The sequence below is a fragment of the Aulonocara sp. 'chitande type north' Nkhata Bay genome, linkage group LG7 (assembly GCF_057382095.1).
Source record: "Aulonocara sp. 'chitande type north' Nkhata Bay isolate Kocher_YH1m ecotype deep benthic linkage group LG7, A_spYH_male_GT1.1, whole genome shotgun sequence".
NCBI classification, from domain to species: Eukaryota; Metazoa; Chordata; class Actinopteri; order Cichliformes; family Cichlidae; genus Aulonocara; species Aulonocara sp. 'chitande type north' Nkhata Bay.
In genome coordinates, this window is record NC_141350.1 from 30,029,396 (window position 1) to 30,041,926 (window position 12,531).

The following is a 12,531-nucleotide window of genomic DNA, read 5'->3' on the forward strand; positions in this document are numbered from 1 at the left end:
GTGTGTGTGTGTGTGTGTGTGTGTGTGTGTGTGTGTGTGTGTGTGTGTGTGTGTGTGCGCGCGCAGTGTGAATGTGTGAGTGTGTGGGAGGAGGATGAGCATGACTGATATGCAGAAAGCGCTGTTATCACAGTCAGGACAGGAACCCAAAAAGGGTTCCTGGATGATTGAGAATGCATCAAGACGTCAGGACAGGAACTCCACCCACTGAGAGTGAACGCCTAGACCTCTGACAAAACAACCTGTTATCCATAAGCATGTTTTTTAGTCATTAGTTATTATTATATTTTCTGCATGGTTTGTTCTTCATTCACATCATTCAAGTTTCTATTTTATGCCTCATTTAGTTTTCCTAATTCTAATCTTTGCCTTTCTTAGTTTTAGTTCTCTTATAATCCATCATTTTATTTATTTATTTTACTTTATTCCCTGAGTTTCACTCCACTGAAAATGATCGCACAGCCTTTTTATAGAAACTGCAGAATATTTAAATGAAGAAAAGCTTGTCTCATTTCCTTCACACAGAAAGATGCTCACGTGCAGCACATGAAATATTAGCCCGCTTTAGTCAGACCTCGTCATGAGGGGTCAGTGAGGCAGAGCAGTTTCATCTGTTTCTGGTTTCTGCTGGTTCACAGTTCTGTTCCTGTTGGAAAAAACATAAAGATAAAGTTTGTATTTGGAGATTTTCTAAAGAAAATTGATGATAACCTGTAATTTGATAAGAAGCTGCTGTCAGATTACAGGGCTGTGGTTTTTAACCTCTCCATTAAACAGGAATTGAAACTCTTGAGATTAAGAGTGTTTGATGTGAGCGTATCCTGGATTCACACCAGCAGCAGTGACCCAGCACGACCTTCAATGCAGGAGCAACCGGAGCTCCGGAAGGAACCAGGACAAGCACAGGGAAAAACATCGAGAATCCACACAGAAGTGTCCCACCTGAACGTCACTGCTGCTGCCATTGAGTTACCATGACAACCTCACTGAGATGTTCTCATCGGATTACAGCTCATTTCAGCTACGAGTGATAACGCTTGCTAAGAAACCACAGTGCAGCTCAGGATGATGTTCACTGTTTTACTCTGATAACCACACTAATGTCCAGTTCAGGGTTCCAGGAGAAGGATCAGTTGGGTTTCTTCTGACCGGTGGTCTGGACCCTCAGGTGCCACACAGGGTGATGAACAGATACAAATATAAGTTGCTATTAAATGTAAACACACAAAACTTAAAACAGTGTAAATCAGGCAGTCGATAAAACAAGTCTGGAGTTGGACTGAAGAGTTTTTTTCTGTTTCTGCTGTTTTGATTCGTGGCATGCCAACCTGCTTATATGGCCAACTTACAGAAAAGCTGATGTTTGACACACCTGCAGGTAATTTTTCAAAGTGCAGGGTTATTAGTGTGAAGATGCTGGGAAAGGGGGGTAAATTAAATGATAATAATTTTTAAATAACTTAGGTAGTTATAGACAGGGCTGCACATAAGTGATCCGCAGGTGCACATGCGCTGTCAAAATAAAAGACGCCCACAAGATAAGAAGTTACAACGCGCGTTTGCGTACATAAGATTTTCTGGAGGAGGACAGACATTTGTTTAGAACTCTTAAAGATGTCGAAGAAGCTCCTTTAAGCAATTACTGTGATGTTCCTCCACCTCCAAAGAAATGTCAGAAGGAGTCCGAACCACAAAACCCATTTCTTTGGGTTAAGCTGAATGTGAATGCAATCATGACTATGTTTCCCAGGGTCATATATCAGTATATGATTGCGTAAATAACCTTTTCACATCCACCAGGTATTTGATAGGTTTAGGGGAAGTGGTTGGGTTTATTAAACTCAAATAGAAGTTGCCAAAATATCTTAGACTCAGTTTAAAATCAAAGTTCTAGTTTCTGAAAATCTCCCTTTTTTACCTTGTGACTTAAGTCACACCCAACCCTAAAGCTAACCGTCAGCTGTTTACTGTTGACTTGGTGGATTTTAAAGAGAACATGAAATGATAAATGTACAAATCAGTTTACGTGCATCACTTTTATGTTGCACCTGTGTGTAACAATGAGTTTTTGTTAAGAAAATGAGGACATATTGTCCACGTTCACTGTCTTGAATGAGCACGTCGATAGGACCACTGTGTACATTTACTTACTTAAGTGCTTTAAGTGAACCTCCAACCTGGACTGCTTCCTCTTGTCTGATCAGTATCACTAAAATTAAAAACATCCTGCCTATGAGTGAAGCTGAAAAACAAGTCAGTGTATTGTTAAATGTCACTCAGAGTGAAGTGTTCTCATCTTTGCAGTAATGTTTTGTGGCACACAGGCCTATCTGTAAGTTCTAAAAGTTCATTCTTGTGAACACCGTATTTGGCTGTGATTTCAGGCTATGGACTTAGAAGAATTGCTGAAACATAGAGATGTTCCTGTGCATTACTCGTAAAACTAAAGACAGCATTTTTCTACACATCACATTTTACAGGGGATTAAACCTAATTTCAAGGAAAGTTTACTGAACTTTCCAGTATTAAATAATAGTTTATGAAAATGTTTCATAAATTTTTTTCACTAAACAAAGCTGACTGTGGATCATGTCAGGCAAAGAAAAACAAGATAAGGGTTTTAATTTAAGTCACTGATGAAAGATGATGGAAGTGATATATATCACCACATATTTCACTGTGTCGACTCATCCTAAATCATCTAAATTACCTTAGTATCAAAAGTGTTAAACGGGGCTGAGGTGACTCACAGTAACAAATAAAGTTTAGTGTCGCTGCCGACCTGCAGAGGGTTATTCGTGGGTGTGCAGAGAGGAGGCAGAACGATCTGAACGATTCGCATTAAGTCAGACTTTGAAACAAACCAAACTGTGTGCTATAATTACCATACTATGATTTAAAAACATTTTTTCACTTAAAAAAACGTTTTAAATAAAAAGAACTTACAAAAAAAAACTCCAAAACTTCACACGTTACACTCTCGTGCTTTAGGGGGCGGGGCAGCCCCGCTGACGCACAGGAGCAGCATGTCGGCTGCGGTGACGCATGCGCATACAGTGAGCTGTGACCTACGTCTTCTCCGTTTGTTGCTTCCATGGTAACGGAAAGCGAAGGTCTCCTCTGTGTTTTAACTTTTTACTAAGACTTACGGAGCTCCGAGAGCTGAAACGAAGAGTCGTGAACCGGAGAGCAGAGGCAGACCCCCGGACACCAAGAGCCCAATCCCGCGGGATGCTGCTCAGTCAGAGGAGAACGAGGTGCAGGGAGATCACCGGACCCACGCCCCACTCTGTGGCTGTGGTAAGAGGGACACCAACAAAGAAGCAGCACCACGCCTTTAGTAAAAATGGTCCATAATAGTAAGGTAAATAGGTAAATTTACTGCAGGGTAAAAGTACAACAGAATGCAGCGGTGTAAAGGCAACATTTAAAGTAATAGCACTTATACTGCTGTTAAGTAAAAGTACAATTTCTGCAGTGTGAAGGTATAAGCGCTGTGAGTGATCTCTTAGAGAAGAAAGTGCTACATAATCACCAGTCCATTTACCATTTACTATGCAAAGTGTCCTATTTCAGAGTAAATCTATAAAGTATTATAGTTGCCGTTGCTTCAGTATTAACCTGCAACGTAACTAAACAGGAGTAGTGGCGTAAGATATGTTTGTGAGTTACAGTGAATAGAATAGATTAGATTAAAAAAGAATAGAATAGAATAGCTCTTTATTGTCACTGTTACAAGAACAATGAAAGGCAGTTTGGCATCTCTCCGTGTGAAATACACAATAGCGTAAGTAAGTGGGAGTGAGTGTCCAGGTTGCGAGGGGTCTTTGAGGATGATGCTGGCTTTCTTCTGAAGTCTGCCAGGATAAATGTCTCTGAGGGGGGTTAGTGAAGTGCCAATTGCCAGCTCTGCTGCCCTCACCACCCGCTGCAGTTTCCTCTTGTCCTCCAAAGTGCAGCACTTGAACCAGAGTGTGCAGCAGTAGGACAGAAGGCTCTCCATGGTGGAGTAGAAAATATGAATACTACTCCTCACAGTACTGCAGTGTTACTGATGTCAGTTTCTGTCTGTGTGGTTGTTGTTCTGGATCTGTGTGGTGTCTCAGAGAGCCCGGCCTCCTGCTCTGAGGCCTGCAGAGCAGCTGATGCTGCAGAGGCAGAGGCAGGACGCGGCCCGAGACAAAGTGCTGGAGTTCTCCAAGTACCAACAGAGCTGCAACATCAAGACGTCATGGCTGAAAGACACGGAGCAGCGATTCCTGAAAGGAGCCGTGGAGAGGGGAGTCCAAGCCGCCGTGAGCCAGCACGAGACTGACGTCGAGCAGAGGAGACGCAGGTTTGATGACAAAGTCCACCCACAGCACCTTTAGTACTCAGATTACTTTATACTCTGATTACACAACACACATGTAACCTTAGTACCTGCTAATCAAGTGACTTTTTACCGGTTTTCATCATCCAGTATCCCACCTAAAATCAGAGATTATTAAAGCTCAGAATAATAATGCATCATAGTTTTAATCCTCGGCTGTAGTGAGAGTAGAGAGCATGTGGAGGAGAGCCTGGAGATGAGAGAAGAACTGGAGATAAGAGGAATAAGCACACAGGTGGAAAGATAAACATGCAAGCAGCAGATGAAGGTGGATGAGTTTAAATATCTGGGGTCAACCATCCAATGTACAAGGGTGCACAAGATGTGAAGAAGAAAGTGCAAGCAGAGTGGAGGAGAGGAAAACCTCAGAGGAGGTTCATGGATGTAGTGAAGGAGGACATGCAGAGGGTTGGTGTGACAGAGGAGGGTGCTGAGTGGATGGTGGGATACAGTATTTACAGTCTGTGCTTGCTGTGACATCTTTCTCACCCAATCGTGTCCTAAGGCTGGCAGAGCTGCTGGAGGTGGAGGAGCAGCAGTTCCTGCAGGAGATGGAGGAGAAAAAGGAGACAACATTAGAGAAAGAGGCAAAGATGAGAGAGAAAGCCAAAGCGCTGAGACACAAGAGAGAGAGCGAGCGACAGCAGCTGGTGTCTGAGAAACTGGAGCAGCAGTTTAGGTACCCTGCACCCTCCACCTAAACATCCACCGCAGCATGTCTTATAGAGATGGTGATTCACTTTAATTAAATAGCAGAAAACAGTTACAAATATTCATCTCAATTACAAACATTCCCAAGATAAATCATTAATATTAGAGCCAGTGAACTCCCCTGAAGGAATTCATTTCAAACTACTGATTCACACTGGAACAAGTTAAACGGGAGCACAACTCGAGGCAGGAAGCTAGTTTGGCCTACCTGAACTGAAGCTGCTTAAAAACAAGTTCAGAAAGTTAGACTTTAAAATGCTGATGCAGTCCTGTAACCAACATCAGAAAATCCTTTTAATTTTTAATGAATAGTCTCAGCTGTGTGGTTACTGCTGTGCTCAGGGAGCAGTGCGAGGAGCTGCGCAGCATCTGCAGCAGGCTCACGGAGCAGCAGGTGTCCCAGGAGCGAACCGCTCAGGTGAGGAGCCGGCAGGCGCAACAGCGGCGACAGCAGGAGGAGGACCTGCTCTTCTCTGAACTGTGGGCGGGTGACGGGCGAGCCAAAGAGGAGCTGGAGGGCGCTCGAGCCCAGAGCCGGCGACACAGGAACGAGGAGCAGCGCAGCATCCTGTGCAGGCAGATGGAGGCGGCCGAGCAGCAGAGGCAGCGGGAGAGGGAGCTGAAAGAAGAGGAAGCCCGGCTTCTGGTCTGTTCCTCAGTCATTACAGTCGCACTCATCTCAAATCACCACAAGGGGGAGACACAGCTCACAAACACACACAACCACTGCAGATCATTCTGATGCTTGAAAGATGATTTAAAGGGTCATTCTGAGCATGCCCAGGAGCCTCCTGTTCATACACATTCACCTGTGACACATTCACCTTTTGCACATTTGGCAGACGTGGTAACTGAGTGTATGATAACTGTGTGGCGTGCAGGCGCAGCAGCGGCAGACGAGCCTCCTGCAGGAGCAGCGGGAGCAGCAGCAGAAGCTCCAAGCACAGCAGGGCCAGCGGCGGCTGCTGGACCATGGTTTAAGGCTGAAGATGAAGCGCCTGGCCCGGGAGCAGCGCGAGGAGCTGGAGCTGGACATGAGCATCCTGCAGGCACTGCTCAAGCAGGAAATAGATGAGAAACAAGGAGCTGCTCAGAGGAAGGTAAGAGAACCTGAACATCAAGGCCGGATTGAGCCAGGAAATGTAAAATCAATTCTATAAATGATTGTTCTCTTGTTTGTAACACTGGGGTTTAACACAAGATGAGATCTGTGTCCTCTCGAGGATGCTCACAGACTTAGATTGGTGGCTGTTGGACTTCAGTCAGGGCGCTTTTTATCACTGAGTTTGTGAACCACTTCTTTTTTTTTGTGCCGATTATGTAGTTCTGCTGATCTGATTAAGGGATGGCCTCAAACTAGCACTATGGCAGGAAATAGCATTAACATGTCTGAGGTCATGTGTTCAGCTGTAAAAGGTCAGAGAGCACTCTGCTATAAGTGTCTCTGCTCCTGTTCTTCAGTGAGAGAAGGACGGCGCAGCAGACTGCAGGTGGATGCTATGATAGACTGCTTTGGTAATAAAAGAGAACTGAGTGTAAAAGTAAAGCTGACCACGAGCTCTGGGTAGAGACCAGAAGAATGAAGCTGAGAGCTGTTCACCTGCATCAAAAGGATCAGGCTGAGGTGGAATGAGGAGGCTCAGACACGACCGGGTTTAAGTGTTCGATCTCCTGCTGGGAGGAGGCCTCAGTGCAGACACAGGACACACTGCAGAGGTCTGGGGGGTCTGACTACTGCTCCTGAGACCTGAACTTCAGGAACAGCACTCAGAAGATGAATGAACATTATTTGATTGGTGGATGAGTTTTCTGTGCTGTTCCTTCTATGGTTCAGTGACAGATTGATTCTTAGCACTGATCCTCTCAGACAAATTCAAATGACTTCAGTGGAGGAATGAAAATATTCAGGCAGTGTTAGCCACAGTGAGTGCACTTCCTCATTCAGGCCAGCAGGGGGCCTCAGAGCACTGCAGTCAGCTGTAGCTGACACAAGAGTGAACATTGATGAAGCAGGTCAGACATTTACTAAGGACCTGAAGCTGCCTACAAGCTGAAGTTAATCAGTATGGTCTAACACAGAGTAAAGATTAAATTAATGTTTCAAAATTGGAAAAAATGTAAATAAAACGTATTTCTTGTGAGGTGATGAGAATCAAGAAATTCAGATAAAAGATGGAGAACAGTATTTGCAGTTTTCAGCAGCGAAGAGAAAGGTTTTCACTTGTGAATGAACACGAGAACGCACTCATCTGATTTACCACGTGCATGCTTGTGTGTGTGTGTGTGTGTGTGTGTGTGTGTGTGTGTGTGTGTGTGTGTGTGTGTGTGCGTGTGTGTGTGTGTGTGTGTGCATTCAGGCGGAGCTGCGTGAGGAGCAGCGCAGGTACCGAGAGTATCTGTTCGAGGAGCTGCAGAGACAGAGGAAAGAGGAGGAGGAGATGGAGCAGCTGATAGAGGAGCAGCTGAAGGAGGTCTGGGCTAAACGAGAGGAGAAGAGCCGGCTGGAGAGGGAGGCCAGGAAGAGGCTGATAGAGGAGGTGATGGAGGCGCAGCACCTGCAGATCCAGAACAAATGTGAGGCAGTTTTTATACTTCGGTTTGAATTCTTTAATCGTTTCAGTGTTTAAATGCTCACTTAATGTGTGTGTGTGTGTGTGTGTGTGTGTGTGTGTGTGTGTGTGTGTGTGTGTGTGTGTGTCTGTGCACTCCAGTGTATGCTAATCTGCAGAAACAAGCCCAGGTGAAAAAGGAGTGTGAGGAGCTGGAGCGAGTTATCGAGGAGGAGAATCAGAAGGAGGAGGAGGAGAAGAGACGGTAGGTCAGCAAACGGCCGAGTGCTGTTCGTGTGTCTGATATCCGTGTGTCTGACTTACTGTCTGTCCGTCCCACAGGCAGAAGCAGGCAGCTGGAGCATACCAAGCCGACCTCCGTGCTCAGATGCAGCAGCAGCAGCAGCTCCACTCAGAGCTGAAGGCTCAGGAGCAGCGGGAGCACCAGCAGGGCCTGTTGCTGGAGCAGCTCCTCAGCACCAAGAAAGAGCACATACTGTCCAGATTTATGTCCCACAGTGCTGGCACCCACCCTTTTAGGAGAGTGGAGGTCTCCAGGTCTGCACCCCAGACCCGGCTTACAGACTACTGAACCTCCACAGTTTAATTGGGGGACGGGGTGTGTATCAGGTTTCCTCCACGTGTATTTTGTTTGGATGTTTCTCTTTTATTTAACACACAAAATTCATTAAAAAGAGTGATTTCAAGAGAAGTTTTAGTCTGGTTATGTTTCTGTGAAGCTGTTCAGACTATTTAAATTTAAAGAAATTGAATCACAGCTGAAAAAAGTTTGGAATACAGAAAAATAACACTTAATACCTAAGCTCATGTTGGTATTAATAACAGCGGTTCTCTGAAGCAGTTTTATTTATATCATGATAATAAACACCTGAAGTAGGTGACAGAGTTGTGCTGCTTTGGTTTGCCCTTTAAATGCTTCACTGTGAAGTGACTGATGGGGTGGGTGATGTCAGAGGAGCCTGTTTGTGATTCACACTCTCTGTTGGGTAATATTTACTGAAGGAGAGGGAAGAGAGCCACATTACAAAACATCTCAGTCTTTTATTGTGAAAGAATCGTCATGTGGTAAAAAGAAAATAAGCAACAGCAGCAGTTTGATGTAACTGGGTGACTCACTGTAAACCATCTCTAATAATTATAAATGACTCTTCTTTATGAACATCACTGCAAGCTGCTGACAGAAGACTCTCCGGATGAAGCTCCAGCTCAGCAAGCATCATGTCTTTAATGTATTTAATGAACAGGTAACACTTAACATGAAGGTGCACATACTCACCTTTCTTTTTCTGTTTATTAGCAGCATATTGGTTCTTCGTTATAAAGCGCTTATTTTATTCGAACCTCATCCTACATGACTATATTCAGGTAGGATGGGAGGTTTAAGCAGAATAAATGGATAAAACTATTTGACTGTTTTTTGAAGATTGCTCCAAATGGCTTTTGCATTACCTTTGGTAGACGTGACCTCCTCTTCTGGCGGAGTTTGTACCCGGCCTCTTTTTCATATATTTGTCATTAATAATCTGCTGTGTTGTTTGGATTACACACTATGAAAATGTCTCGATCCTAAGATCCTAAGCCTGACTCCATTAAGTCAGTCCAAGAATCGTTCACACTAGTTTTCCTTTAACGTTCCCTTTATGCGGGGCCCAAAACCACCTCTTTGCCCGGGGCCATGCTTAGCGTTTAATCCGGCCCTACTGTAATGCTGTCACTTTGCATATGCTTACATCATTGTTACAAATCACTAATTGGAGAAGTTAATGAGTATTTAATGTACACTAGAGTCTGTTACTAACAACATACTGTTGCTGCTTGTGTTAATAAAGTTTTTCAATCATCATCTTAAGGAAATGTCACACTAACACACTCTGACACATGCTGAGGTTTTCATGGGTAAACTTGTGCAAGCACAAATAAACTCTGCATCATTTAATCATTACATCATAGCTGGAGGTGGGATGGACAGAATAACATGAACACCTCAGCAAGACCACAGTGGTTTTTTTGGGTTTTTTTTTTTAAGAATGCTGAGAAACAGCAAAACAATCACCTGAAGTTCAAAATGACTTAAAAAAAACGGTCTCTGCATGCCTGAACTCACCTGAATAACATATTTAACTCAATATTTTCATTTATTTCAGTTCATCTTTGTTTCACCTGATCATGTTTGTAAACCAAACATAAACTGTATATCAAAGATGGACACAGCATATAGGTCAGTAAAGTGAAGCATTGCATTACTCCTACTATGCAGGAAAAAGAAGTAAAAAAGGAGTCTGACTGAATAGAACTCTGTGACAAAATGAGTCTACTGCTCACCTGATCTCTGACCTCAGTGAATTTTTCTTCAAACTCCACCCTTTCCTCTAAATATGGTTGCTTCTGGTCCCACAGAAAGTAACATGGCAGCTGCCAAATGGCTAAGAAGTAAGCTTGAAACACTTGTTGCTGTTCCTCAGCACACCTCTGAAAACTGGTGAAAGAAATCAGCTCATCCAAAGCTCTGAATCATGCACAGCTACGCTTGTAGAGTCAAAGAGTAAAAAATGCTTACATGTTTATACTGTCCATTTTCTTGTGTAACTAACTGTGTCTCTATTGCACAGACTGACCACAGGACTGAACAGTGATTTGTGCAGCACCAGTAAAGATTATTTTGAACTGTTAATAGTGCACAGCTCCTCTGTTCCCAGAATGAAACAAGGCTGGAAAACAGTGACATGAATGCTAGTGCCACATTATATTTCACTGATGTCAGAGGAGCACAGGTTCAGGAACATTAATGAAAGTCACAGGACTGTCAGCCTGTGGTGAGATTTCTTCTTCCGTGTGCAGCCTGTTGAAGTTCTCTGTTGTTCTTTTTCACGCTTGTGTTTCACAGCCTTCACGGCTGTGGCAGCGTGATAAAGCCTGTTGTGGGTGGACCGGCGTCTTGTCAGACTCATGTGCAGGTAAACACCTCATACCAGCAGAAGGAGTGGTTTGGGAGTGGACTCATTAGCTGAGTAAGAATAATAGCTGTGCTCAGACAGGTCTGAGACGAGCTGCTGCTTCCCACAATCACTGTCACAGGATCTAATGCAGCTTATTTCAGCACATGAGGATCTATTTATCAGCCGGAGAGGATGAGCAGAGATTATTACCCCTACTCCAAGGTAAAGGACCTGTTATCGCCTCTGTACTCACTGTAAGAGCTCATATCTGTGGTTAATGTTCACACAAAATATTCTCTATAACGTTCACTATCAGCCTGTCGGCATTACACAACATCTCTGATAACAGACACACTTTACTGATGTGTTATCAGAAGGAAAGGTCTGACTTACATAAGAACATTTTATGTAAAACCAGCTTTATACTCTCACATTTTATGTCTGTGAGGAGATATTACAGGAAATATAAATGTTATGGGTGGTGGTGCATGAAGGTCAAATATCCTTCTCTGGCTCGATAGACTTTTTAGTTTGACCTTGTTTGTGAGAGATTTATCAACATGTCTGAAGAGAAAAGGATAAATTAGTTAGTTGAAGGATTCTTAGAGGCCTGAATGAGACACAAAGAAAGCAGCCAAAAATCCTAATTTCCCATACTGCAGCTGGATAGTCTTACTGCACTGAAGCAAAACATTCACATTGACAAAGACCCAAAATGTTGAAGCAGTTTAGAGCGTAGTGCTCTTTCAGTGATGAAGTATTACTATAATCTAAGCAAAAGTACTATATTTTTAATAATGTGACTGGAGCTCATTTACTTTCTATGCTACTGTGTAGCTTCATCTGTAATAACAGGACATAATTTCTCTCCAGATTCAGATTTTTAGATTTATGTCTACAAAGTCTCACGCACAGACTGGTTTTAGGCACCCTTTGGTTTTGAATCCTGCTGTGTTAGCTTTTTGTTTCTGGAGTGACCACATTTAGATGAGGTGGTGGAGTGCAAACAGACCAGCTAATGCTAGTTAGCATGTTAGCACTAAGTTACATTCCTTGAATTTTGGCGATCTGTGACAATAATTAACCTCACAGCAGCCATGATATTGGTCAGATAATTGCCTCCAACAGCACAAACACAGAGGTCCTGTTATCTAGCAGACAGCTAGCTGCTACAGCCACCCCCACCACCACCACCATATTAAAGCAAACTGTAATAATTAGATCAAACCCAACAGTCTTCACAAAGTCAGCAAGGATGAAATAGGTTGTAGTAACAAAACAGTTTCCTGTATCAGCCTGTAAACATGTTATTTCTGCAGTAAAGCCAACCATTTTAACATGGGAGACTATGGGGACTGACTCAATGCTGGAGTCTCAAGTGGCCATTAGGGGAACTGCAGCTGTGCAGGCTGATGCTTCTTCTTGCCACAGTCTAGGAAATTCCTCCTGGCAGTTATTTAAAAGACTGAATTAACAGTAATAACAGAAATTCCACATCAGTGATCACCAAGACATAAAAACTACACAGTCTTTAGTCTACAAGCTTCAGAGGTTTGAAGGCTTTATCCCAAAATAAGGTTTAATGGTGTTTTGTTTGTGTTTGTTTTTTTGCAGGCTAACTGACATACACAGGTTACAGGTTACAGGATTACAGCTGGTGTGACATGTTTGCTGGTTTCAGCCTACAGTGTAACCCCTACTGTAAAATAAATGGATTTATACGGAGCGCCGCAGGGGACATGGGAGAAAAAAAAATTAAGACAGACTTTTGCGAGATCTCGCAAAACTTTTAGCCGCATTCTTCGGACGCCGGCTCGAAGCCGACCGGGAGGTCGAGACACGAGTCGAGGCACGATTCCTCCCGGCTGTAGTAGGTCTCGACCTCCCGTTAGCTCGAAGCTAACGGGAAGAATGCGGCTAAAACTTTTGCGAGATCCCGAGT

General features: G+C 43.6%; 2 protein-coding genes across 3 annotated transcripts in view; both read left to right on the top strand.

Moving 5' to 3' along the window:
• The first annotated feature begins 3,066 nt into the window (after positions 1–3,066).
• cfap53 (cilia and flagella associated protein 53) lies at positions 3,067–8,331 on the top strand. The gene is made up of 8 exons (XM_086302450.1): positions 3,067–3,300; positions 4,107–4,336; positions 4,878–5,051; positions 5,426–5,729; positions 5,965–6,183; positions 7,441–7,657; positions 7,795–7,897; positions 7,975–8,331. Exons 1-8 carry the CDS (start codon positions 3,232–3,234, stop codon positions 8,222–8,224), a joined length of 1,566 nt encoding a protein of 521 aa, XP_086158576.1. The 5' UTR covers positions 3,067–3,231; the 3' UTR covers positions 8,225–8,331.
• A 2,358-nt stretch (positions 8,332–10,689) lies between these two features.
• Positions 10,690–12,531, top strand: part of myo5b (myosin VB) — a 50,116-nt gene continuing 48,274 nt past the window's right edge. For both annotated transcript variants that reach the window (XM_086299937.1, XM_086299938.1), the window contains exon 1: positions 10,690–10,811. In XM_086299937.1, coding sequence (XP_086156063.1) covers positions 10,782–10,811 — 30 coding nt within the window. In that variant the 5' untranslated portion in view covers positions 10,690–10,781. The remainder of the gene's footprint in view (positions 10,812–12,531) is intronic.